This window comes from Podarcis melisellensis, assembly GCF_964234715.1.
Source record: "Podarcis melisellensis genome assembly, chromosome: 5".
NCBI classification, from domain to species: Eukaryota; Metazoa; Chordata; class Lepidosauria; order Squamata; family Lacertidae; genus Podarcis; species Podarcis melisellensis.
Genome location: NC_138537.1, coordinates 98,803,942 through 98,828,800, shown reverse-complemented (window position 1 = coordinate 98,828,800; position 24,859 = coordinate 98,803,942). Strand labels below are relative to the sequence as shown.

Sequence of the window (24,859 nt, the reverse complement as noted above, 5' to 3'; positions counted from 1 at the left end):
TCCCTGCCTTTTATTCCGCCCCCCTCCTTTTGCATAGCTGCGGGATTATTCCTCCCCCCCTCTCTCGCTCTCTCGCTCTCTCTTTTGGTCCAAAATGCACAGAGTGAGTGCGGAGCTGCAATCCTGACCCTTTGAAGCTTCACCTGCCAATGGGCCGGGCGAGGGGCAGGAGGGGGGGGGGGCGCTTGCTGCGCGAAGGCGCAGTCGGGCTGGCAGACTGGAGCAGGTGCTTTAGGGAAGCCCCAGGCAGCTTGGCACCAACCCTGCAAGGTAGAATGGTGCAGTCAGGTGCGGGGCCGGGCGCGTGGGCCCAGGGACTAGTCCTGCTAGCCAGGGATAATGGGAGTTGTAGTCCAACAACAGCTGAAGGCCCGAGTTTGAGAGGTCCTGGACTAGCCGTTTAGTCAGAGCCGCTTCAAGGCGGAGTCGGGATTCGAACCCGGAACCTCCTTCCCGACTGACAACCATCAGACCCTGCCGTCGTATGCGCTGAGGGTGAAGTCTCGCTGTCGGGCTCTCTCCCGAGCACTAGCCCCTGCGATAGAGGCCACCAAGTACATATTTCTCTTGCAGGACCTCCTTGAGATGAGTAACCTTGCTTGGGGAGTCGGGGCTTGGAAGCTTGCAGCCCTGATCTTCTGCTCATTTATGCCACATTGAAGAGGGTTAAAGCAGGCATGGAACAGGGTTGAGGTCCTGTACACATTGAAGTAAATGTACAGGACCTGAACCCTGAGCACAGTTGCTGGAGTCGGGAAGGAGCCCTGCTTAACTCAGTGGCCTTTATTTCCTAGTAAATGTGGGTTTCAACTTGCCAGCGTACATAGGGCTGTAGCTATTTCTCGCCTCGAGTAAGTTCAGTGAGGCTTACACCTAAGAATGTGTGTGTGCTGGACTGCAAAGAGGGACTGTGGCTTCTCTGAAAGTCTGTCACTTTCACACAGAGTTTTAGGAAGGGCTGAATCACAAAATGCCTCTGGTGATTTGATTTTGTGGAGTAATTCATGTTCAGACCATGGCCCTAGCAGAATGTGTGAACGCATCCTATGGAAACATCCCAGGCATCTATAGGTTCCACCTATGATTTGGGAGGAGCCATTCCACATGTGCAGCACATCTGATGTTGCAGCCAACCAGTGCCCAACATGCACACAGGAACCAGTTCTTTTCATATTGGACAAAGGTTCATCTCTTGCTGCCACCATGTCAAAGTGCACCTAATACAAGAGAGAGAAATTCCAGGTGGACCTAGCTCATCATCCTCTTCTCCCACAGTGGTTAACCAGATACCTCACCTCGGAGAGCTCACATGCAGGACACGAAGGCATCCGCCATCTGTCATTGAGGTTCCCAGCAAATGGTATCCAAAGGCCCTCGAGCCTGAAGGCTTCCTTTTGCCATCATGACTAGTAGCCATTATGTGCCTAGACTCCTTTGAGACCACCTAAGTCAGTGGCTGTCATTGCATTTTCTGGCTCTGGCAATGCATTCCATACCTGCATTAAATGCTGTCTATCCTGAATCTCCTGCTAATCAGTTTCATAGGATGACCTAAGTTCTAGTATTAGGAAAGAGGAAAAACGTCCCACACATCCTCTGTCATATTTTGCTCTCAGTCACTGGTTTGTTTGTATTGAACGTAAGTTTTAACCAAAGGTCTCTGTGTCTTGTGGGGTTCCTGCCACATCATTGTTTTCCGCTCAGATAGCATTATGGGAGCAGTGGTATCTAGAGGCCACACAACAGCCGACCCTGCCGTAAACTCTATCACACTGTTTAGCAGAAGCAAGTCACAATTATTTCAAATGGATGTACATCCAAGCCTGCCCTGTGCTTACACTGGGAATGTTTCATACTTTGGAATAAATTTGATTGAGATAAATGGGATTAACTTCAGGTGCATTAGACTATGTCACTGATGAAAAGCGTTTTCCTGTGCATAAATGTGTTTCTCTTTAACTTTGTGTCTGTTCCTTGGTGCTGTAGGGACTAGTCCACACATTCACGAATATCCATTGTTCTGCACTTCCTGATACTGCTCTTGTGTATTTGTTTTTTTAGGAGATATGAAGGTCCTATATGGCATTATTCCTGTGATAGATCACTGGCACCTGCAAGTGAAGCCCTCCCCCAATGATGCAGTCATTAAGTGATGAATATCTGTGAGCCAGCCCTGTTTCCAAATAAGATGCTGAGATGTTTAAGCACAGGGTTGCTTTTTTCCTCTGAGATTGTGTTATTGTTCTTTAGCAAAGTGCAGCATTTAAGTGGCACATTTAAGAGCTGGTGGTGGTTAGTTTGTGTATTGTATAATCAAAGAGATGAAAGCGACTTATGAACAGTTCAGGGCCAACTGCAAAAGTATGTTCTTGCAGTAACCAGATAAACTAACTCTTTCTTACTCATCTTCATCCTGCTGCATCAGATACATTTATGTTGAAGTAGCCTCTTTGCCGGGACACAGGTGGCGCTGTGGGTTAAAGCCTCAGCGCCTAGGACTTGCTGATCGAAAGGTCGGCGGTTCGAATCCCTGCGGCGGGGTGCGCTCCCGCTGCTCGGTCCCAGCGCCTGCCAACCTAGCAGTTCGAAAGCACCTCTGGGTGCAAGTAGATAAATAGGGAACGCTTACCAGCGGGAAGGTAAACGGCGTTTCCGTGTGCAGCTCTGGCTCGCCAGAGCAGCGATGTCACACTGGCCATGTGACCCGGAAGTGTCTCCGGACAGCGCTGGCCCCTGGCCTCTTAAGTGAGATGGGCACACAACCCCAGAGTCTGTCAAGACTGGCCCGTACGGGCAGGGGTACCTTTACCTTTACCTTTAGCCTCTTTGCCTAGGGATGCTACCAGCATCTCAAGGGTTCCAGGACTCTCTTCTTTTTGTTTTAGGGGGCTAAGAGACAGTTCACACATGTCTGCACATCTCAGGACTGGCCAGCCTTTGATGAATTGCAGCTGAATGTGAATGGATTCCCTTTTTTGTTTTCTGAAAGTTTATATTTAGCATTTGCATGATAATTCTCAAAATGCCTTACCAAATCTATGTCAATTATATGGGATGTAACAGAAAGCAGTCAAATACAACATTTCCTGTTTGCCCAGAGTGAACACACAGGAGGATGTTACTCCAGCCAGAAGGACTTCTTGTGACACCTGGTCTGGAGCATCCTCCCCCTGCGTGTGACCAGGTAGATGGGTATGACCCTGGGAGACCCCGTAAAAGGGCTGTTCATGCAGCCATCTTCCCTCTCCCTCTCTCTTGATGCTTCTCTTGATGCTTTTGCTGTCTGCTGGCTCTCAGCCAGCAGCACATGGGCTCAACCCCCATATGGGATAAACCCACACTCTCTTCTGTAACTACAAGCTAAAGCTTGCCTTCAGGATCATAATGTGAACTGAATGTAAGTAAACTTCTGGTTACTTTTATAAGAAGCCTGTTGTGTCTTTATTCTTTTTAAGAGGGAACAAAGGGGATTTACCAGGAACAAATCCAATCTGGACAAGCCAGACTGGATTGCTTAACTCAAGAGATTCAAATGAATCTACCAACTAGCTTCCTGCAATACAGAGGGGAATGTGCTCTGCTACCAGCTCACTAGCGTGAATGAGGAAGGATAATATACAATCAATATATCCTCTCCTAGTATCAATATGATCAGTCATATTGCTGACACATTGGGACACACTTGTAGCTTTCTATTTGGCTTCTAAGTTGAGATGTGTGTCCAGAAATCTGGATTTTCCAAGAATTACAAAGCCAGACAGCAAGGTCTCCCCCCTCACACCTCTGTTTTCTTCCGTTTCAGGGAGTTCATCCCAACTATTTACTGTAGCTTCTGCCTGCAAGTAGTTGCTCCTAATGAATCCAGATAGAGTTTCATGGGGTGGGATGAGTCTCTTGAACTCAGGGGATGTGGGTTCAAACCCGACATTGGGCAAAAGATTCCTACATTGCAGGTGGACTATGTGACCCTCATGGTCCCTTCAAACTTTACAATTCTATGATTCTATGATTGCAGATGACGACTTTCCCAACGCATATGTGTGCATGTGATATAACCATTTGACAAGGGTGCTCAAGCAGAGAAGAAATGCATTTACTACCTGTTTGCATCTTATCTGAACTACTGACTGGATGGCAAATTTTTCTCCAGCATTTAGAAGGATGATACAGAGGACCAGCACACTGAACTGAACCTTAATGTGAATCACACAGACTTAGCACTCAAACATGTCAACTAATGGCACTGAAACATGTGCAAAACTCATTTTTCTCACTACAACTTGTTCCCATGTATCTGTAATTAGAGGAAGGAGGGGAGGAGAGTCTGGTGCTCAGAGAGTGAAAAATGTCATGAGCCCAGGCAGCTACCTGGTGGGATTTCCACCATTTAAGCGGAAAATTGAGCCATAGGCAGTGCAGTGGTCACTGTAGATGAGGGAGATACATGGGAGAAACATGCAAGGAGAATATGCTGCACTAAAGAAGAGCATAGATCAATAATAATGAAAAATATAGAGGGTCACACCACACCCAAACAGGTGACAATTGGAAAATTGGTCCAAACTAGCAAGCACAACACTTGATTGATTATTGGAAACTGAATGTGTGAACTGTATCCACTGATAAGCATGAAGTTTGAGGTGAATAGAAAGTTATCTCTGTGAAGTTTAATTCACGTATTCATCAGTCAATCTTATAGTAACCTGAGCATGCAATGTGTAAACTGGTCCTTGATTTATTTGACTGCAACATCGTGGTGACTTGCAAGTGTGAAAAAAGGCCCACATGGCTTCCAAGAAAATGGTTTTTCCAAAAACCAATTCATTACAGTGCTCTCTGCTACCTGCCATGGTGCAGTCACCATTTAAAGGAAAAACCAAGTGATGCACCTGCACCTGCCCTTGCCCTCTTTTAGCTAAATGGAGAACTGGCAACGATGCTGGCAGGTGATAAAAGCTTTCTCCCGGGATTTATATGTGCAATGCAAATTGACACGTGCATTACCTGATGTGCATCACTTAAGGATCAAGCTTGTGTGAATCAGCCAAGAGCTGCAGTCATTCCCTAGGAAGTGTATTGTGCGACACGCACGCAGCCTGGCTTGGCATATTTGAAATCCCACTGTGGAAAGCGGATTCCAGAGGGAGCAGGGAAGGCGACGGGGCACCTTCAGAAAGCAGGAGGCAGCCGCTGCAGAAACTTACTGGCGAGTTGGGAAGAACAGTTTGCGAGTCAGAGAAAAATCTCTCTCTCCTAGCTTCGTTCCTTGCCCCTGTTGTAATCCCTCGTTTTGGGTTGGGGAGCAAAGGAGGAAAGCGGGGCACGCGGCAGTCTAGAGAAAGGAGAGCAGGCTTCCTTGTGTCGTCCTCCTTGCAAAGGACGCAGGTGAGACTGAGAGGGCGATTCAGAGCCCCAGACAGGTGAAGACTGATGAATGATGACCTCCTCTTTAGTCTGCAACTGCAAATGTACGGTAATAAAAAATAATAACCAGAAAAGAGAGAGAGCGAGAGAGCACTAGATCCTTCAGCAAGCCTAGGAGAGAGAGGAAGATCCTTCACTTTCCCTAAACAATAGCGGGTGTAATTGACTCGGGCTGCTCGGAGGCTAGACTGGGGGGAGAGGCAATTATTCCCTCTTTCATCGAGCCTTGGAAAGACTAATTCTCCCCACCCCCGTGAAATCATATCCTTTTGAATGCAGTGATACCTCTTCTTCTTTCTTTCCTTCTCTCTCTCTCTCTCTCTCTCTCTCTCTCTCTCCCTCCCTCCCTCCCTCCCTCCCTCCCTCCCTCTACCAGTTTTTCCCCCTGTACAAAAAACGGAGAGGGAGAAATGATCATGCAGCAGCCTGGCTTTCAAATCTCTCTCTCTCTCTTCTCCATCCTCCTGTTTAGTCCACACTCCACCCCCACCTCTATCCTTGATTTGCAGAATGAAGTGTGTGTTTTAGGTATGGGTGAGTTTTGTATTTTGGCCATAATTTGGGTCCATATTTTTGGACTTAGTGAAGATGAAGATAGCGTTCAATCTCGACCTTCAGCTGTGGTGGAGATGGAGAACACCACCAAAATAACAAGGTTAGGGATGAATGAATTCAAGATCTCTCCTATTTTATAAAATATTTATAAAATAAGATCTTTATTTCATTAACTGATATTATTATTATTATTATTATTATTATTATTATTATTATTATTATTATTATATTACACATAGTGTACAATTCCATCAAGGTGCAAAATAGGCCCCCGCCATGAAGAAATTACAATCTAAATGGTATTGGAAGAGATAAGGGAAAGGAGAAGTCAGAGTAGTGTGGGATGAGGACGGAGAAAAGTCGTTGCCCCTTCCCAAACTCAGTTTTATGGAAAAGGTAGCTTTTAAGGAGGGATTCTTTGCTGGTCTTTAGCACCCCTAAAGTACTCCACCACACTGCCTCCGTTTTCCTTACAGCAACTCTGAAATATTAGCTCCATATTGCGATGGTGGTTTCTATGAACCTTCCCGGCTCCAGCCCACGGTCGCGCAACCCGAGCCTCTCATCTTTTACTCAACAGTAAATCCTGGTGGATCTTGGGGCGGCGGGTCAGAGAGCCTTACTTCCCAGTGACTTCAGCCTCCGCATCCTTCCCTTGAACCCAGTCGTATTTCCCACAAATAAGAATACAAATCGCGCTGTTAAACCCGCTCTATTAAACACTCCATTTCCTGGGTCAGCCTGTTGGCTTTGGAGGAGGAAAGTCAGATTCAGAAGGATACAAAACCAGTTTCAGGCTCTGCGCTTCCGCTCTCCTTCCTCTGTCTCTCTTTGCCCACCGCCGTTGCGATGCTCAGATTGTCATCTCCCTGGAAAGGGGGAGTTGTTGTTTTTGTTTGTTATTATGGTATGTATTTTCGATGTTTTTTATATTAGAAACTTCCCTGTGATCTTCGAATGAATGGCGGTATAGAAATTTTAATAAAATAATACCAATGCCAATGCCAATAATAATATAGTGGGTTCAAGTCGGCTTGCAAGGCCATTCCCTCCAAAGCCCCCTAGGGGCCAGGGCAGGAGGGAGGTCCTGGCTGGCTGTGTGACCTGTTCTTAGGAGGGAACGGGGCTGTAGGCGAACTGAGCAGGATTTACTCCCTGCTCATCATCTGATGAACAAGAGCTAAATGCAGCCCCAGGGGGAGTATAGATACCCCCCCACGCTTTTTAGAAATAGAATAGAAATAATAATAGTAATAGTAATAATAATAATAATAATAATAATAATAATAATAATAATAGAATGGAAATAATAATAATAATAATAGTAATAGTAATAGTAACAGTGATAATAAAAGGTTTCTGCTGCGGCTTCCCTTTCTATGAAAATACTCCTGCTAGGAGCTGAATGACAGTAGTTAGCCAGGCGGTCTTCCTGGATGAGCGGCAGCTGCCCAAACTCCAGATTTGGCGGGGTGATGTCCCGAATGGAAGACCAGGATCTTCAGCGCAGGGACAGATTCGGAGTGTATAAGATACTGACAGGTAGCCGTGTGTGTGTATAAGAGAATATAGCGCTCTCTCTCTCTCTCTGGCTCTCTCTGAGAGAGAACTATATTCAGTCCTACACACACGCGCGCGGTTTTCTGTTATATGAACTCTAGATATTTCACAGCGCTCTGTGTGTGTGTGTGTGTGTGTGTGTGTGTGAGAGAGAGAGAAAGAGAGAGAGAGAGAGAGAGAGAGAGAGAGAGACGGGCAGTAAAAACTCTGATTTCCCATTGGCTGCTGCATCCCCAGGATACTCCTTTTCGGAATCCCTGAATAGCACTGTGAACAACAATCCGGAGTGAAACACGTCACTATTCGGTTCTGAATGGGAAGGGAGCGATGGTGAAGTAGACGAGGGGCGAAGGACAGGGGGCCCGGTGCAGCCCCTCTGCTCTTAACTCCAGACCGACTGACTCCAGATACAATAGACGCGCGTCCTTCTGCCCTGGGAATAACTTACACAGGTTGAAATACTGCAGCCCTAGAGACAGGATGAACCAAATGAACTGGGCTGGGGGGAGGAGAGGGGGAGGCGCCACTTTTGGTTATTCTCTCGCCCACCTGCTCCACGCCTGGCCCGCCTTGGTGGGAATTTGGGTAAATCACAAGGTGCATCATTTAAACTGGGAGCAACGCCTTACAATTCACCAACGAAATTGTATCTCTTCTTTTCCGTCGCAGCACTCAAGAGATCTCAACAGTTTTCAACAGCGGCACTTCACCTTTCAGGCTGACACTGTCTATACAGGAGTATAGTCCCTACTCAGGGATTTCTCCCAGGCAAGTTAGTCTAGAATGACAGCCTGACGATACAGGCTTATAAATATTACTAGGCAGATCAATGCGGATTATTATTATTATTAGTAGTATTAGTATTATTACCTTAAAAAGACTTACACCCACCCACACCCACAGGAGCCACCTGAGGTTTTCTTTCTAAAATAGATTTCGTTGCGTTCCCTTGCACACATTCAGGGCTATGCCAAAATAGTAACAAAACGCAGAATGTAAGCTTGCTTTCGGAAGGTGACACAAGAACATATTTTTGAATATTGCTCTGGGAATCTGTTGAGGGCCGAGGCTCGGTCTCCGGATCCCCTTGTCCATCAAACAGGACAAAACTTCCAGCCGGCTTCGCCTGGCAGCGCAGCTCCAGATCTCGTTAGGATCCCATATGTACAAATCTGTTCGCTCGTCTGAACGGTATCAGCTCATCGCACCAGCATGTCAGATACACGCTCCCTCTGCCCCTGTCATTTCTGTGGAAACGAGACTTTCACTTTCTAGTACTAAAGGACTGCCACGAAATCGGTCTCTCTCATTGTCAAGTCTTTGAAGAGAATTCTGCCGCTAAAACAGGACACTTCAACTTACCGCATGTCTGCTGTCATAAAATCGAAGTGTTCCCGACATTTGTTTTTCTCTTTAAAGAAAGCAACAGATCAGTGATTTGGTGTGATTTGGTCTAATTGTGTGCCTGTGCGGGAGGAGGAGAGTTTGTTCCTCTTCCTAAATTCTTATTCAATTGAAAGTCCCATTAAAGTCAGTAGAATTTACCTCCGAGTAAGCCTAATCCTGCTGATTTGGCATGGAGTTCTCTTCCAAGCCAAAGTTCCATAGGATCGGGTTGCGCGTCACTTGGAGTGGGGGAAGAGGTCCTTAATTCTAGCTCCCCCACCATAAAACTTACTTACCGTAAGCCAGTCCCCACCACTCATCAAAAGCTACTGGTATTTTTGACTTTTTTTTTACTGAAATTTCTAAAATTGTGCAACAATTGTATTTTGTGGAGGGCGGACCCCTGCAGATTGCCCCGAGATCTCTGGAGGAAGGGAGGACGGTAAGGATCGTGTGAATTCATTGTTCAGCTGGAGCTTTGACGCGTTTGCTCTGCAGCCAGTTTGGCCGAGGCCAAGGCGACGTTTCTTAATAAGCATGCTTGGAATTACAGCTTCGTGGTCCGATCCTATGCCAGCAATGGGAAGTCAGCCCCGTTCCAGCTCCGTTTCAAGTGAGAGTGCACAGGACCTTGATGGTGCAAGGGGCATTTAGGATGGATCTGAGTTCATTCAAAGTACCTTGCAACTATTAAAAATAGTCTCCATGGGATTTAGAAGGGGCAAGTAACTCCTTGGGCGGGGCTGCTGAGCTCCCTCTTCAGGTACCAAACTGCCTTCCCTGCCCGTTGGGAAGCGACGGCTGATGTCCCTTCCACCTTTCTCGATATTTGCAAATATGCACACACCCCTTATCCCGTTTCTGGGTGGTGAGGGGAATCACTGACAGACGAGACGAAATTTAATCTTTCTGCTTGGAGAGAGAATAATAATTAACATTTCGCCCCCTGGGAGATTCACTTATGTCGGGAGAGGTTAGAATTAAAGAGTGTTCAGGTTTTACTCCCGCTTTGACGGCGGCCAGGTGTCCTGACCGAGTCCCGGATTCAAACGACCAGCTAAAAACCCTCCGGGAGGGTCGCCAGAAGCCGTTGTCCACGGGGATATGTCACTCGCTCCATTTGTGGTGGTCGTGCATCGCGCGCCCCGCCCAGGAATCAAAATGGGGAGTTCAGAAATGGAGGAAAGGCAGTTCTGGGCATCAGCTTTCCTCTGGCCGTAGAGGGATAGAGCCGGGTTTTGTCCAAGAGAGGAAGGCTGGCTGCAGTCCAAATACTTTCGCATCCACTCCATTTACATCCCCCCTTTCCTGCAAGGAGCTCAGGGAGTCGGGTCTAGGTCTCCTCCTTACAATATTGTTATATCCTTACAATAGCCCTGCGAGGGAGCTGAGGCTGAGAGGCTGCTGTGACTGAGGCAGAGCTCAGCAGCTGGAGCAGGAGTCTCAGGGTCGTGGCTTCCAGCCCCGCGTTTCGTGACTGATTCTGGTCCACCTAGTCCTTCATTCACTCGGTCCTCGTCCAGCACTAACGACTCCACCGCACTCACCTAGGAGAAAGCCCCGTGGAGCTGCATGAGGCTTATTCCGCAGTCGGAACGGAGAGGCTCGCCCTGTGAGCTGCGAATGAGGAGTCCCTGGAAGAGGGATTTCCCCCGGTGCCAGGAACCTGGTGCCACAACCTCAGCTCAGAAGGAGAGATTTCTGAGAGACCTGCTACCTCGCAGGGTTGTTGTAAGGGTTATAACAGGGGAATGTAAACGAAGCTCTCTGAACTCTGACCATTATATGGAGACACAATAGGCAAGACCCCCACGCTTTACTACGGAGGGAGTCGATCTCTGCAGCTGTCCTGTTCCCCAAAATTCTGTTTTTATCTAATCTTTCTGCTTGAGGGGCAGTTCACGCACCTCTTTATATAGTGCCATGAATAAAGAGGAAAGAGCTTTCAACGGTTTGTGGGGGAGTGGGGAATTACAGGAGGATCCTTGACAAATTTCATTTCAGTGTTATAGCGGGCACACCTCGTGAAACCACCGAGAGCAGGGATCTTCCCGAGTCTAGGATTGCAGAGACCGATGGTATTCAAAGGCACGAGGGATGACGCTTCCTTCCTTTCGGAGCCGGGCTGTGGCTCTGCTTTCTTCTAGAAAAAGCAACCTTTTTCAGCAGGGGGCCGGTCCACTGTCCCTCAGACCATGTGGGGGTCCGGACTATATTTTGAAGAAAAAAAACAACCATGAACGAATTCCTATGCCCCACAAATAACCCAGAGATGCATTTTAAATAAAGGCACACATTCTACTCATGTAAAAACACGCTGATTCCCGGACGGTCCCTAGGCCAGATTGAGAAGGCGTTTGGGCCGCATCCGCCCCGGGCCTTAAGTTGCCTTCCCCTGTTCTGGAGCAGGGATGGAGACTTGCGGACCTTGCGGGTGTCGTTAGTATATAAATCCAGGGGCGTAGCCAAGATTCATGTTCGCAAGGGCAGGACACCCACCTAACATCAACCTCTACCTGGCTCCGTCTAGCAGATTCGGAATGAAATGTCCCAGCAACAGTTGTTTTAAATTACTTTCTTTTGAAAAGTAATTTAGGTGCTCAGAAAAATGTCAAAATCTTTCTCCAATTTCTACTTTTAGTTCAGTATTTATTTATTTTTTTACTTGATGGGGGCCAGCTGCCCCCTCCCCTTGGCCACGCCCCTTTATATATCCCATGAGTCCCAGCCAGTATGCCCAAGGGCCAGGAATGATGGTGATTATATCTATTCGTGTACCTCCTTTCCGCCTAAATAGCTAAAATAGAACCCGCTAAAAACATAGAAAAAGTGCAATTATTAAAAAACAATGAATGATGGGAGCTGAGAGTTCAGCCAGGGCTTTCCCTCCCCTGTTCTAAAGTCTGCAGAGTAATGGAAGAGCAGGCCTGGTGGTGGTTTACCAGCTCCCAGGGGCCGAAAGAGGCAGCCACATTTACAAGTAGCGAGGAATCCCTCCTTTCCTCTTGCAGATTTTCACTGCTGTGAGCCGCTTTGGCAGCCAGTTTTGGCTGAAGGACCCCCAGCCAGTTACAGTGCATGGAAATGGTAATCTGACATGCCTCGATTTTAGTGGAGGCCAAAGATAACGAAGCACTTTGTCCTGGGCGCTTCTCAGGCGATTTGAAGCCCCCCTTGCAGCGATGCCACTGTTACCCCTCCTCTTGGCGGAGGACCAAGAATGCGTGGTTCGCGAGATTTGAACCGGGCTCCCGCATTGTGCCATGGCGCAGCTCGGATGTCTCGCTCCCTCTCTGGCTACGCACAACACCTTGTGGCTCGGGAACCTCCCTGTCTGTCTCAGGAAGGTTTCATTTAATGTTTCTGGCGGTGTTATGAAGCCAGGAGCTGTCCTTTCTAAGCTAGTCACATCTGGCAGTACTGACGACAACAGCAATACTTTTATAAATTTATTTATATAGTGCTTCTGATGGCAGATTCCTTCCCCGAGGAGTCTCTAATTTAAACTTCCACGGGATATTTAAATATTCAAAAGAAGGAGGGAAGGGAAATAAAAGGGTCAGTGGAATTGCTTTCATTGCAGAGGAATTGTAAGCTCTGTGGGGCAGAGATTTCGTTCCCTTCCGCTCCTGAACCTCTGCCAAGTGCCATGCTCATGGCTGATGCTGAAGAGCTGCCTTAAGGATAACGGCGAAGAGCGAAGAGCAAAAGGGAAGCCAGGGCGTCCCATCCCGGCGCTTGGGCGCTCGTTTTTCAAGCCAGCCAACTTGGAAAGCGCTGCTCCGCCACCGAAAGGGAGCTCTCCAGCTTGCCGGATCAGTGTCATGCCATTGTCATCGTTACAACACCGCCGCCACCAACACACACACACACACACACACACACACACACACACAGGAGGCGGTTTGCCGGCACCGCTCGCCCAATGGCAGCTTGCAGTCTCTGGAGAGTTGGCGAGGAGAGAGGGAGAGAGGCGCAGTCTGCCCTCCAAATCCCTGGGAGCATCATCATTCCGCCGAGAGAAGCCACTTTCTAACAAGCTTCCAACCACTGCGAGATGACTGGCAGGGGAGCTGAGCCAGAGGCAGCAGCAGCAGCAGGAGCTGGAGGAGCAGCGACCACCGCTCTGTAGACAGACAGACAGACAGACAGACAGACAGACAGACAGACAGCACCACCACCACCCAGGAAATTAACCAGACGCAGCAAAACTGAGCCAACAAGCCCCTCTCTTGCTCCTTCCCCCCAGCCCAATCCGGATCCAAACTCAAGTTCCCCATCTGAGCCTCTCCCCCCAGACACCCTCCCACCCAAAGTGAGGGGGGACACACCAACCGGGGAGGGAGCAGTTAACCCTTTGTGGTCCCCCAAGGAAGACATCCATCCTAAGCCAAGGAACAGACCTTTCGAGAGTGCTCAGAGCTGGATAACGACCATGATCCTTTTCTCACCGCGCAGCGTTTTACTCTCAGTCTATTACCCTCAGATTTTCCTCATCCTCACCAGTGGAAGTTACTTGTAAGTGATCAAGACTTCTTTTCTTTTAAACCCCTTACTTAGATGTTTGCTGGTTTCCTAAAGGGCGCCTTCTAGGAGCTGGGAAAGTGGGGGAAAGAGACGTGCGCCCCAAAGATGGTTGCAAGGCAGGGTGGGGGGGCAGGTATGGGGGCTCTCGGGAGCGGGGTGTGCATGTGAAAGAGAAAGTTTCTTCCGAAAACAAGTTACCTGCGGCAGGCTTGGCTCTCTGGAGTTCAGAGGCGCCCTCGGAGGAATCAGGGGCTTTTGGGGAAGGTTGTGGCTGAGGTGCTCCGGCGAGAGATGCTGCTGCGAACAGGTGCGCCGTGAGGAGGGATCGGGTGGCGGAGCCAGCGAGGGCAGAAGCACTGCTGAGAAACGGGGGGGGGGCTTCCTTTCGGGTAATTATGCCGGGGACTTGGGGCTCCTTGTCCCGAAGAAAGACTGCTAACAGGAGAAGCACCCAAAGGCATTAAGTGGGTTGCTCCGCTAGGCGCAGTGACTCGGGCATAAGTCCCATGGGATTGTGGTGGGGCTAACTTCGGAACAAGCGTGACTCGGGATGCGTGGCTGCAATTCCACTCTATTAAAGAAAAGGAAGTTTGGTTTTAGACGTCAAGGGGTTTGTGTTTGAATCAAAATAAGATTGTACCACCTCCCCCCAAAGTAAGATAAGTATTGATGTCCAGGTACTTATCAGAAGTTTTGGCGATGAGGAACTCGTAGTGTAATAGTGTACTCCTAAATTACAGGCATATCCCCCTAAAAATAATAATTGTATTGCATCTATGACATGATCCGGCCGCAGAGAAACTTGTTAGAGTCCCATTGGTTTCAGCGAGAAGGCAAGACCCTTCTGACTCTCCTCGCTCTCCTTGACAGAGATGGCACTTAAATTTGAACTCTGAACTCAAATGTATGCTTTCTGCCCCTCACTCTTGACTGGAGCGGCTCGCCCTTGTTCGCTTTTTCCCCGCGCTAGGGCTGCCCGGTTCGCTCCGTCTCTCCTCTCGGTTCAGGCCAAGACGCGCAGGCCATTCCCACATCACCCGGATCGCGAAGGTTACCAAACGATTTTATCTGGGAAATGAGGATCTGGGTGCAGGAAAGGATGGAGGTTAGGGGAGCCGAGGGGCAGAGGGTCGGACCCCCACCTCCAAGCAAGCCCTTTTATTTTGATGCTGGAGATCGACTCCGAAGTCAGGCTTCCTGGAGGAGTGAGGACTAATTTATTCAAAATGAGCGAAGCGAGGCTGATTTGAGGCAGGAAGCTCGGATTCAGGCCCAGCAACTGGATCTGGCATTGGGCTCCATCAGTGCAGTGCGGCGTTCAAGGGCGATGAGGATGGTTCAGGCTGTCGGCTAGAGAAGGCTTGGCCAGCTTCCAGCTTCCCTATGCGAAGTGCTCCCGCGCCCATAATATGCCAGTCGTGTCAGGTAGGCTGCTTTTATTAGGGGAGGGGGCGATGGTGAAAGAATAACGGTGCCCTTCGCCTAAGTCTCGCTTGGGCAGAGATACAAGGGGCTTCTTGCTGAGTAAAGGGGCGCAGTTTTCGGCTCCCCTGGGAGTGCGCCCTGTTGGACCCCGGGAGGATTGGCGGCTGAGGATCGCGCGGAGGGCTGCAGTGTACAGAAGCTCTTAGCTGAACCGGGGACTCCCCACTGCTGCATTCGGCACATGAAACGTATTTATGGCTTAAGCATTTGCTTAACTTGCACCCCACCCCACTGGAGCGCAAAAAGTTCAGCACGTCAAAACCTGTTCATTTCAGCTGGAGAACTGGGGCTCTTTCCTCCTCAGTCACTGCCATCGAAACCAATGGGGGCTTTCTGGTCGCAAAATCCTATGCATCCTTACCTGTGTAAACACGCATAGACTCGAACTATATAGTGCGGAACTTCTGGGAGATGGTGGCCTTGTCTTGCTTTTCTCGCTCCGATGGGCGTGCGACCAGTGGCCTATTATTCATCTCCCCATCCATCTGCACCCCACCCCACCCCTGGCTGCTTCAGTGGGTCTGCAGCTTTCTACTTCTGTTGTGGGAAACGCGCCCTCGACCCCCACGCAAGTTAGAAATCTACTCTTTGAAAAACAAGGAAAGAGGAAAGGCAGAAAGGAAACGCGTCTATTTCTTCCTTCTTAATTCTTAATGAAATACATATGCCTTGGCCACCTATTTTCAGAGAAGTCTGATTTATGGAACCGCGTTGCGCTTGCATTGCTGTTCGCGGGGATTAAATGGAATCGCTCCGGCTGCCGACTCTGCGCAACGCGGGGCGCAGCGAAAGAGCGGAGCGAGTTGCTTCCCGCTTCCCTTTTTTGTAAAAGGGAGCCTTTATTTTATATATCTATATCTATATGTGGGCCTTTGTGTGCAGGAGAAGAACCCCCTTTAATAGAAACCTAGCCGTATTTTCTTGAAAAACTTTAGGAAATGACTCTCCCCACCAAGTTTTTCTTTCTATAAATAGTTCCGAGTCTTGAAACAAAAGTTTTCTCAACCACACACCAGATGCTGGTGGTTTCCCTTGCAGTGTGACATAATTATAAGGTCCGAAGGCAAAAGCTATGGATGTATAATAATAATACGAAGGCAGCTCTGCTGATGGGGGAAATACAAGCGCAGGCTTTATTTAGAGCTCCTTCGCGGAGACTGGCTACAGAGCGCAGATTTCTGGGGCAGTGAGAATTTGTGGTGGGAAAATTAATCCGGATCCCCTCCCCCGTCTCCCAGCGCAGCCCAGCGCGGCCCAGATGCTTCCCGCCCCGCACTTTCCCAACTCATCATTAGTCCTCCCCGCCCAACAAGGGCTGCGGGAGTTGAGGGATCCAGCTGAGCCTTGGTCCCTTATTGGAATCAAGCAGGGCAGAAAGGGACGAGAGTTGAATTTAATGAAGAACTTGGATTCGACCAGATGACCAACTGGTCCATCGCTCTCTCCCAATATGATGGCAGTTCCTTGTGGCTTATTCAGAGATAGTCTGCATCAAGAGTTCCACTTAGATTCCAGGGCTATAGGCTGTCCATAGGTCTATCTTCCATGAAGTTGTCTAATGGTGGTGTTCATTGGTTTTTTAAATTATTGTTGTTGTTTATTACCACTCTTCACCCTAAGGTCTCCGGGCAGGGTACAAGATTTTAGAACACAGTATTTAAAACAAGTTACAAGCACAGAAATAAGGTTAGTCCAAAATCCATCTGAGGTAGTGGCGATCACCACAACAGTGAAACAATGGTGACGTCTCTAAAGTTGCTTGAGGCAAAGCCTAGAGGCAACAACCAAGAAAGCTGTCTGAGCGTTCACACCAGATGCACCTCAGTTGTTGGTGGAGTGGAAAGAAGGGGCTCTGCCAAATATCATAAAAACCCAGGCAGGCTTGTATGGGAGACGATGGTCTTTCAGATAACCTGGTGTCAAGTCATGTAGGGTTTTGTATGTTACTACAGTGAGTGCCTGTGCTGCCCAGGACTTTGTAGAAACCCAAAATTGTGATTTTTAAAAAATGGATGGTGTTGTTTGTGTATTTGTACCTGGCACAATCATATTTGGGCAGAAGTCACATCCAAGCCTGATGAAAACTGTTGCCTGCACCTCAGAAGCCCTTGTACTGAGTTTGACAACAATATCTCAAGAGGCGACTGAACCTATGCAAAAAAGGGGGGAGGGGCAAGGTAACATTTTGGTCCACAATCCTAATTCAAAATGGTGCCCAGCACCCAAACATTTATGATTACTGCTGCCTCCACCTTGGGAATCCTGTGCCAAGTTGGTGATGATATCTAGAGAGGAAGCAGAAACAATAGAGCAGTGTTTCCCAACTGGGGGGCCATAAGGCCCCCTGGGGGCCCCAGGTGAAAATCACATAAATGGGGGGCCACAACACAGAAGGAAGTGAGAAGTGAGGGGGGATTTATTTTTAATCCTGATTGACTGGCTATCTGCTTGGCCAATCAAAAGTGGGTAAGGGGGTGACCCACCAGGGCCTAATGCTCCTTTGTGCCACATGCGTTTTCTTGGAGCAGTCCTGGTTTGTTTCTGGAGGGAGGGGGCGATTGCTGGGCCTCCCATGTTGACCAGTAGGGCCTGCGACCCAGAACCCCCAGGTCAGGGAAGTGGGGTGGTGGGGTGGCAATGGGTAGGGCTGGGCGAGCCGGAGCTGCTTGTTGCTGCCGCCAATGCTTGGTCCGGTGGCACTGTGGGTCTGACTCTGAAGGTGTGGATTGCAATCCACCTCAGTGCCTAGTGGATCAGGGCCTTCGGATGTTGCCAAGGGGTGCAGGGCCCGTAGGCAGTGTAGGCCTGGCTCTACAAGCCGTGGGGTGAAATCCACTTCAAAGACTAGCTGAGTGGGGTTGTCTGGTGCTGCTGACTTGCATCTAGCAAATAACTAAGTGTCTACTCAGAAGAAAACTGCACTGAGTTCAGTGGGCCTTGCTCCCAGGTAAGTGAGTGTGGAGCTATAGTGTTTTATCTAGGCAGCCAGGGCTCCTCCAGATGACGAGATCTTTTTGCACCAGGTCAGTGAGGAGCACTTGCTTTTAAAAATTCTCCCCTATATACAGAACTCCCTGTGCACCTTTTGGACTGAATCTGTAGGTTTCTCCCTCTGTGTCAAATAACTGGGGTCAAATAAGTGTTGTTTACTTTTTATAATACATGGAAGATGGATCTCCCTCGGGAGGTTGTGGACTCTTCTTCCTTGGAGGTTTCTAAGCAGAGGCTGGATGGCCGTCTGTCCCAGATGCTTTAGCTGAGTTTCCTACATTGCAAGGGGTTGCACTAGAATGATGATTCTATGTTTTTCTGCTTCAACAATATTTCATTATGTTCCTATCATTTTATATAATTGTATTTTGTAAAGACTATGAAAATTATATAGAAAGATGTTCTATTTACAAACAAAACATTTAAATAGCTACCTTTCCACCTGTAGGATGGGAGGGGGCATGGGCATAGTCAGGATTTTTGTTAGGGGGGTCAGGCTTTTGTTGGGGGGGGGGTCAGAACCTCAGATTTGTATAGGCTTGTATTGATTTTTACTTACTGGGAGGCATCTGACCCCCTGCTCTCCTTGCTATGCCTATATGGGGCACAGGAAGGAAACGTGGTCAGAAGGGGGTCACGGTTGGGAAACATTGCTATAGAAAACAGACAGACAGACAAAGGAACAAACCACTTACCAAAATGTATATTAATGGAACTAGAACTTTGACTTATGCCTAGAAACAGACCAGTAGCCAATGAAGCTATTCTAACACGGGAGTGACGTGCTCCCTGTAATCAACTCTGCTCAATGGCATTCTGCAACAGTGAAAGGGCAGCCAAGCCCAGAGGCTGTTACAATGGTCCAAATGAAATGTAACTAAGTCATAGTGTCACCAATGCCACACCATTTCCAAGAATGAGCAAAGTTGACATACTGATCTTAGCAATGCAAAAGTGCCCTGAGTCCTGGCCACCACCAAACTTGGACATCCAGGTTCAGGGCTGAATTCAAGAAGACATCCCAGATGGAAACCTCATTCTTCAAGAGGAGTTCAGTCCCATCCAAGACATGTTGAATCCCTTCACCCAGGTTTGCTTTTCTGCTGGCCACGAGTATCATGGTATTTTTTTGGATTAAGTTTCAGTTTGTTCACCCTCATCCAGTCCATTACTGACATCAAACACTGATTTCAGAACTTGAACAGCTTCCTTGGACTTAGAAGGAAGGAGAAATAGAATTGAGTGTTGTCAATATAATGCTGGAACTAAACCTCCAAACTCTGGACAACCTTTCCTAGCAGTTTTAACCAGATGCTAAAGAAAATGGTGGGGGGCAGGATCTTGGGCTGGTGGGGCCTCAACTTTTGGGGGGCTGTGAACACATGTAAAATTCTAGACTGTTGTGGGTGTCTGGTCACAAAATGTGTGCTGTAGAGCATGTGTGGCGGGGGAGGGTGTAGCAAAAGTTTTTTTTAATGGGCCCTCTTATATTTACATGATTTTATATGGGATTTTCTCTAAGCCACCACAAAACCACAGGTCACTCTGTCCCCATGGACTGACCTGTAGAAAATGTGGCAACTGTGAAATAGGCAGATTCCATGCTAAAGGATCATTTGGAAAAGATTAAAAATAAAACGGACGGTATCATAATGCTGTTATACAAATCTGTGATATGACCACATTTGGAGTGTTCTGGTAGTCTCACCTCAAAAGGATATTTTAGAATTGGAAATGATTCAGACAAGGGCAACCCAAAATGATTCCGGGGATAGGGCAACTCTGCTATGAGGAAAGGTCGGGACTTTTTAGTTTAGGGAAAAGGCAAGTAAGAAGTGACATGATAGAAGTTTATAAAATTATGCGTGGCATGGAGAAAGTGGCTAGATAAAAGTTTCACTCATAGTACAAAAACTTGTGGTCATCTAATGAAGCTGAATGTTGGAAGATTCAGGATAGATAAAAGAAAGAAGTTCTTCACACAGCAGGCAGTTAAATTATGGAACTCACTCCCACAGGAGGCAGTGAGGTCACCAACACGGACAGCTCAAAAAGAGAATTAGACAAGTTCATGGTGTATAACTCTATCAATGGCCACATTGCCTGGCAGATATGTTCGACCTCCAGAATCAGAGAGAGTATGCTTCTGAATAACAGTTGCTGGAAACCACAAGAGGGGAGAGTGCTGCTGTGCTCGGTTCCTGCTTCTTGGCTTCCCGTGGGCATCTGGTTGGCCACTGTGGAAACAGGATGCTGGGCTAGATGGGCCCCTGGCCTGATCCAGGAGACTCTTCTTATGTTCTTAACCATCGATCCAACACTTGATGTCTATGGACTGGATTGTAAAAATCACAGACTGGTGCTTACTAGAACTACCTTAGCACATGGACATGGAACTGAGGCATGGATGCTTGTGGGTATTTTGGTGTACACCTGTCTGATAGTGATTTTCTGGGAATTCTATGTAAAAACCATGTGGGTTCATGAGGATCTGTGTTTTTTTATGCCACAGAGGCTCTGACAAATATAGTGGGTAGATCATTTTTGCAGTGCAATCCACAGAAACTGTGGGCAACTTCAGTTTGATGGTGGCTTGGGTGGGGCATGCTTTCTAAAAACCATGTGGATCTGTGACTTGGATCCATGTTTCAGTGCCATGGTGCCCCAAAAGGTCTGCCTCCACACAAGCTTCCATTGCCCACAGACATCAGTGGAGATGGAAGGGCACCAAACAGCCAATGAGGACTGAGCTGTTTTGTGGGGTGGAAAAGGCTGACACTGTTGAAGGGGAAAAGAGAACATGGGATAGCAGGGAATGGCAGCTGGGATGCTGAACTCTCCATACTGCAACATTTTGTGCAATGCTTGCTATGTAAACGGGCTTCAATAAATTGCTGTTGCAGCTTATTATAAATATAATATATTACAAATATAATATATAATACATTCTGGAAAGTACTTATTTCCATTTCCTAGGCCAAGATTTCCTGTACACTATTTCCATACCTAATGGAAAATAGCCTACTGCATTTGTGGTACATATGTGTATGATGTGGACACATGTACTTTGCCTGGTTTAGTAATGGCAACCTTTGAAGATTAAAACTTGGCAGAAGTCATCCAACTATTTCTTTTGGGGGGTCTCCATCTGAGAGAATGTTAGTGTTCTAAAGAGAAGTGTCCCCAGTTGTTATGTAGGAGTTTTGAATCAATTTGTTGGTAATTTATTTCTAGGTGTTCTGTACTTTCTCATCTTTGCAAATAAACTGTTATTATTTATGAATAAAGAAGTTGTGTACAGTTTATCACATCTTATTACATCACAACAGTTTATTATATCCTGCCTTCTCATTGGTGTACTCAAGGCAGAGAAAAAAATATATTGAATAAAGAAATTTTACAAAATCAAAACAAAAGTATAATCAATGACAATAACAAATAATCAATGACAGTAATGACAAATTAATGTATATTAATGGAACTTATTTTATAATTATTACAACATTTACATTTTTGCTCTGTTGTTCAGTCTATGGGATAATAATAATAATAATAATAATAATAATAATAATAATAATATATTTATATATTTACACCCCGCCCATCTGGCTGCTGGATCCCACATTGGCCGATAAAATGCAAAATAGACAATGTATTTGTGTGATCTTAGAGAAAATTACAAAAGTGAAAAGACTAAAATATTTTCTAATGAAGACTAGATCTAACATGATAGCATGTATATACCATTTTACAAAACAAATGTGTGTGTGTGTGTGTGTGTGTGTGTGTATATATATATATATATATATATGCTTTCGTAGATTTTCACGGGTACAGGAATGCAGGTTTTGGTGTCCTCGGGTGTCTTCCCGTGTAAAAGTTGGGGTGTCTAGGCGACGTTTCGACGAGGTCTCACTCGTCATCTTCAGGCTGGTGCTTTCGGCTTCTTGTTACTGGAACAGAGCAGGATCTCAGTGTTTGAGTTCCTATAAATACTGTTGAGGGGGTGTGGTGTATAGCCTCCAATGTTCTGGGCAGAGAGGAAGTTCCCAGGCTAGTGTGCCTTTTCTTCTTTTGTTCCTTAATTACTTGAGGGATATCTTGAGTGATTTCTTGAGTGATATCCTGAGTACCACTTAGGAGGGTCATTAGGTGTGGATTAGTTGCTAAAGTCTTTGTGTCTTGACCTCTTGAACTTTGTGAAGAGTTTTTCTGAGAAGATGGCTGTACTGCACTTAGTTGTGCTCTGGCTTGGCTTCGTGTTGTGCTCTGGCTTGGCTTCGTGAAACCACAGCTCGCCCCTATACACGAAGCCAAGCCAGAGCACAACTAAGTGCAGTACAGCCATCTTCTCAGAAAAACTCTTCACAAAGTTCAAGAGGTCAAGACACAAAGACTTTAGCAACTAATCCACACCTAATGACCCTCCTAAGTGGTACTCAGGATATCACTCAAGAAATCACTCAAGATATCCCTCAAGTAATTAAGGAACAAAAGAAGAAAAGGCACACTAGCCTGGGAACTTCCTCTCTGCCCAGAACATTGGAGGCTATACACCACACCCCCTCAACAGTATTTATAGGAACTCAAACACTGAGATCCTGCTCTGTTCCAGTAACAAGAAGCCGAAAGCACCAGCCTGAAGATGACGAGTGAGACCTCGTCGAAACGTCGCCTAGACACCCCAACTTTTACACGGGAAGACACCCGAGGACACCAAAACCTGCATATATACACACACACACACACACACACACACACACACACACACACACACACACATATATATATATGAGCATTGTGCAGATTTTACTGAAGGATGAGAGGTGAGGTTATGAGGGAATTGTGTACATTTGTATAAGGCCTTTGTTCTTTGTTCCTGGTTGGCAAAAGAGATCATTGGGTCCAGCCACAGATAACTTTGCACAGGAGCAAGTTGTGAAATGATTCTAGTGCACTATAATCTCAATATGGTTGCAAGCACCAACAGCAAAGCCTGCTTGCTCAGCTGTCTGTCTCAGCAACTTTCTCGTTTCCCTCTACCTTCCAAAAAGTACATGCGTGGTGTCTATTGAGGTGAATGCATTCGCTGCAAGCTCTTAAATTGTTATTATGGATTTGTTAACCACTATCCATGTACAGGGGACGCAGGTGGCGCTGTGGGTTAAAGCCTCAGCGCCTAGGACTTGCCGATCGAAAGGTCGGTGGTTCGAATCCCTGCGGCGGGGTGCGCTCCCGCTGCTCGGTCCCAGCGCCTGCCAACCTAGCAGTTCGAAAGCACCTCCGGGTGCAAGTAGATAAATAGGGACCGCTTACCAGCGGGAAGGTAAACGGCGTTTCTGTGTGCGGCTCTGGCTCGCCAGAGCAGCGATGTCACGCTGGCCACGTGACCCGGAAGTGTCTCCGGACAGCGCTGGCCCCTGGCCTCTTAAGTGAGATGGGCGCACAACCCCAGAGTCTGTCAAGACTGGCCCAGACGGGCAGGGGTACCTTTACCTTTACCTTTATCCATGTACAGTACTGTACTTGGAGTTTTACAGAGTTACAAAAACAACCAAACAAGATACAGTTCTCTGTTCTGGGGAGACTATAGTCTCAATTTTGACAGTGTGCAAAACCACAGACAGGTGTTCAACCATAGTACAGGAAAAAGGGGGACAAGAGTAACAGTGTTTAATTTTAATTTAATTTAATTTAATTACTGTAATTTAATTTAATAGTGCCCCACCCTTCCATTGTAAAAAGTGCTCAGAGTGGCTCACAACATATTAAAAATAACCAAAAAGGGATCTGCGTGTTGTGATGTACATTGGTTGCTTGCTCTTTGATTCCACAGCATGCATAACAGTGACATTTAGCATGCTGAACTGATCAGATTGTCATATGCAGACGTAGTAATAAGCACATAAAAAAGTGAGCTTCAATAAACAATACAAGTGGAAAACAATTTAGTGCAATAGCTGAGAGTCTTTTTAATATGCCTCTAGGCAGTGACATATAGTTAGTCTTCTGTTTTGGGTGAGGGTGAATCCTCCCAGTTATGGTGACTAGAGAAAGCCTCAGGGGTTTTTGATAGGTGTCAACTGTTTGACACATCCAGCTTATGCAGTGGCAAAGACCTTTGTGATGAGTGTACAGTAGAGCATTCCAAATGGCAGCGTCAGCAGCAAGTGAGCCACTATCAATGGCTTGCTGTGTGAGCTACTTTCACATGCATCGATTGAATGCTGACTTTGTATGGGCCTGTTTTTGTTGATTCCACATCCTCTAGTCATGGAACTTACTAGCAATAGGAAAAAAGAAATGCACTGAGATTTCACAGGTCAAAAGAGAAAGAGGAAGACCATGTCCTATACATGAACTTTTATATACTGCTTTAGAGTTCTGGTGGTTTGTGGTTTGTTTGTTTCTTAAAAAATGCATGGAAACCTTACCATGCAAGAGTGCTCTACAGCATGCAGGCAGCCCCTCTCAGATGCTGGCGAGGCCTGATGGAGGTCATGCTGCTTCCCTAGCTTTCCCAGAGGGAGAGGACAAGCCAATGGGCAGCAGTGGGACACTGAGGAGATCTTGCTCATGTGAAACCCCTTGAAACCTGCAGTGAATACTAGGAGGTGTGCATGCCCGGGGGTTTGGGGTACGGAGAGTGAACAGAGCCCATGCCTAGCCCTCAGTGCTGATGCCCCACCCATCAGAGCCAAGTGGGGGCCATGCTGCACCCCTGCCCGCCCCGGCCCCTGGTGGGCATGGAAGGTGCAGTCACACTGCCCTGCCAGCCCCACGCCACTTTGTGATGCCGCAGGGCTGTGTGAGGGGGATGCAACAGGCATGTGCCCTTTCTGTGGGGCTGGCAGGGCAGTGAAGAGCAAAATGCGCCCATGGCCACTGCCTCTCTGGCCCTCCCCACATGATGCCACTGGCCAGTATGCCT

General features: G+C 47.3%; 1 protein-coding gene across 4 annotated transcripts in view; it reads left to right on the top strand.

Moving 5' to 3' along the window:
* WNT7B (Wnt family member 7B) overlaps positions 1–24,859 on the top strand; it is a 119,484-nt gene that overhangs the window by 3,410 nt on the left and 91,215 nt on the right. For 2 of the 4 annotated variants that reach the window (XM_081913376.1, XM_081913375.1), the window contains exon 1: positions 12,924–13,443. The exons of 1 other annotated variant lie outside the window; for it this stretch is intronic. In XM_081913376.1, coding sequence (XP_081769502.1) covers positions 13,361–13,443 — 83 coding nt within the window. In that variant the 5' untranslated portion in view covers positions 12,924–13,360. Of the gene's footprint in view, positions 1–12,923; positions 13,444–24,859 lie in introns of those variants that run through there. One more of the 4 variants, XM_081913373.1, reaches the window with a different exon arrangement.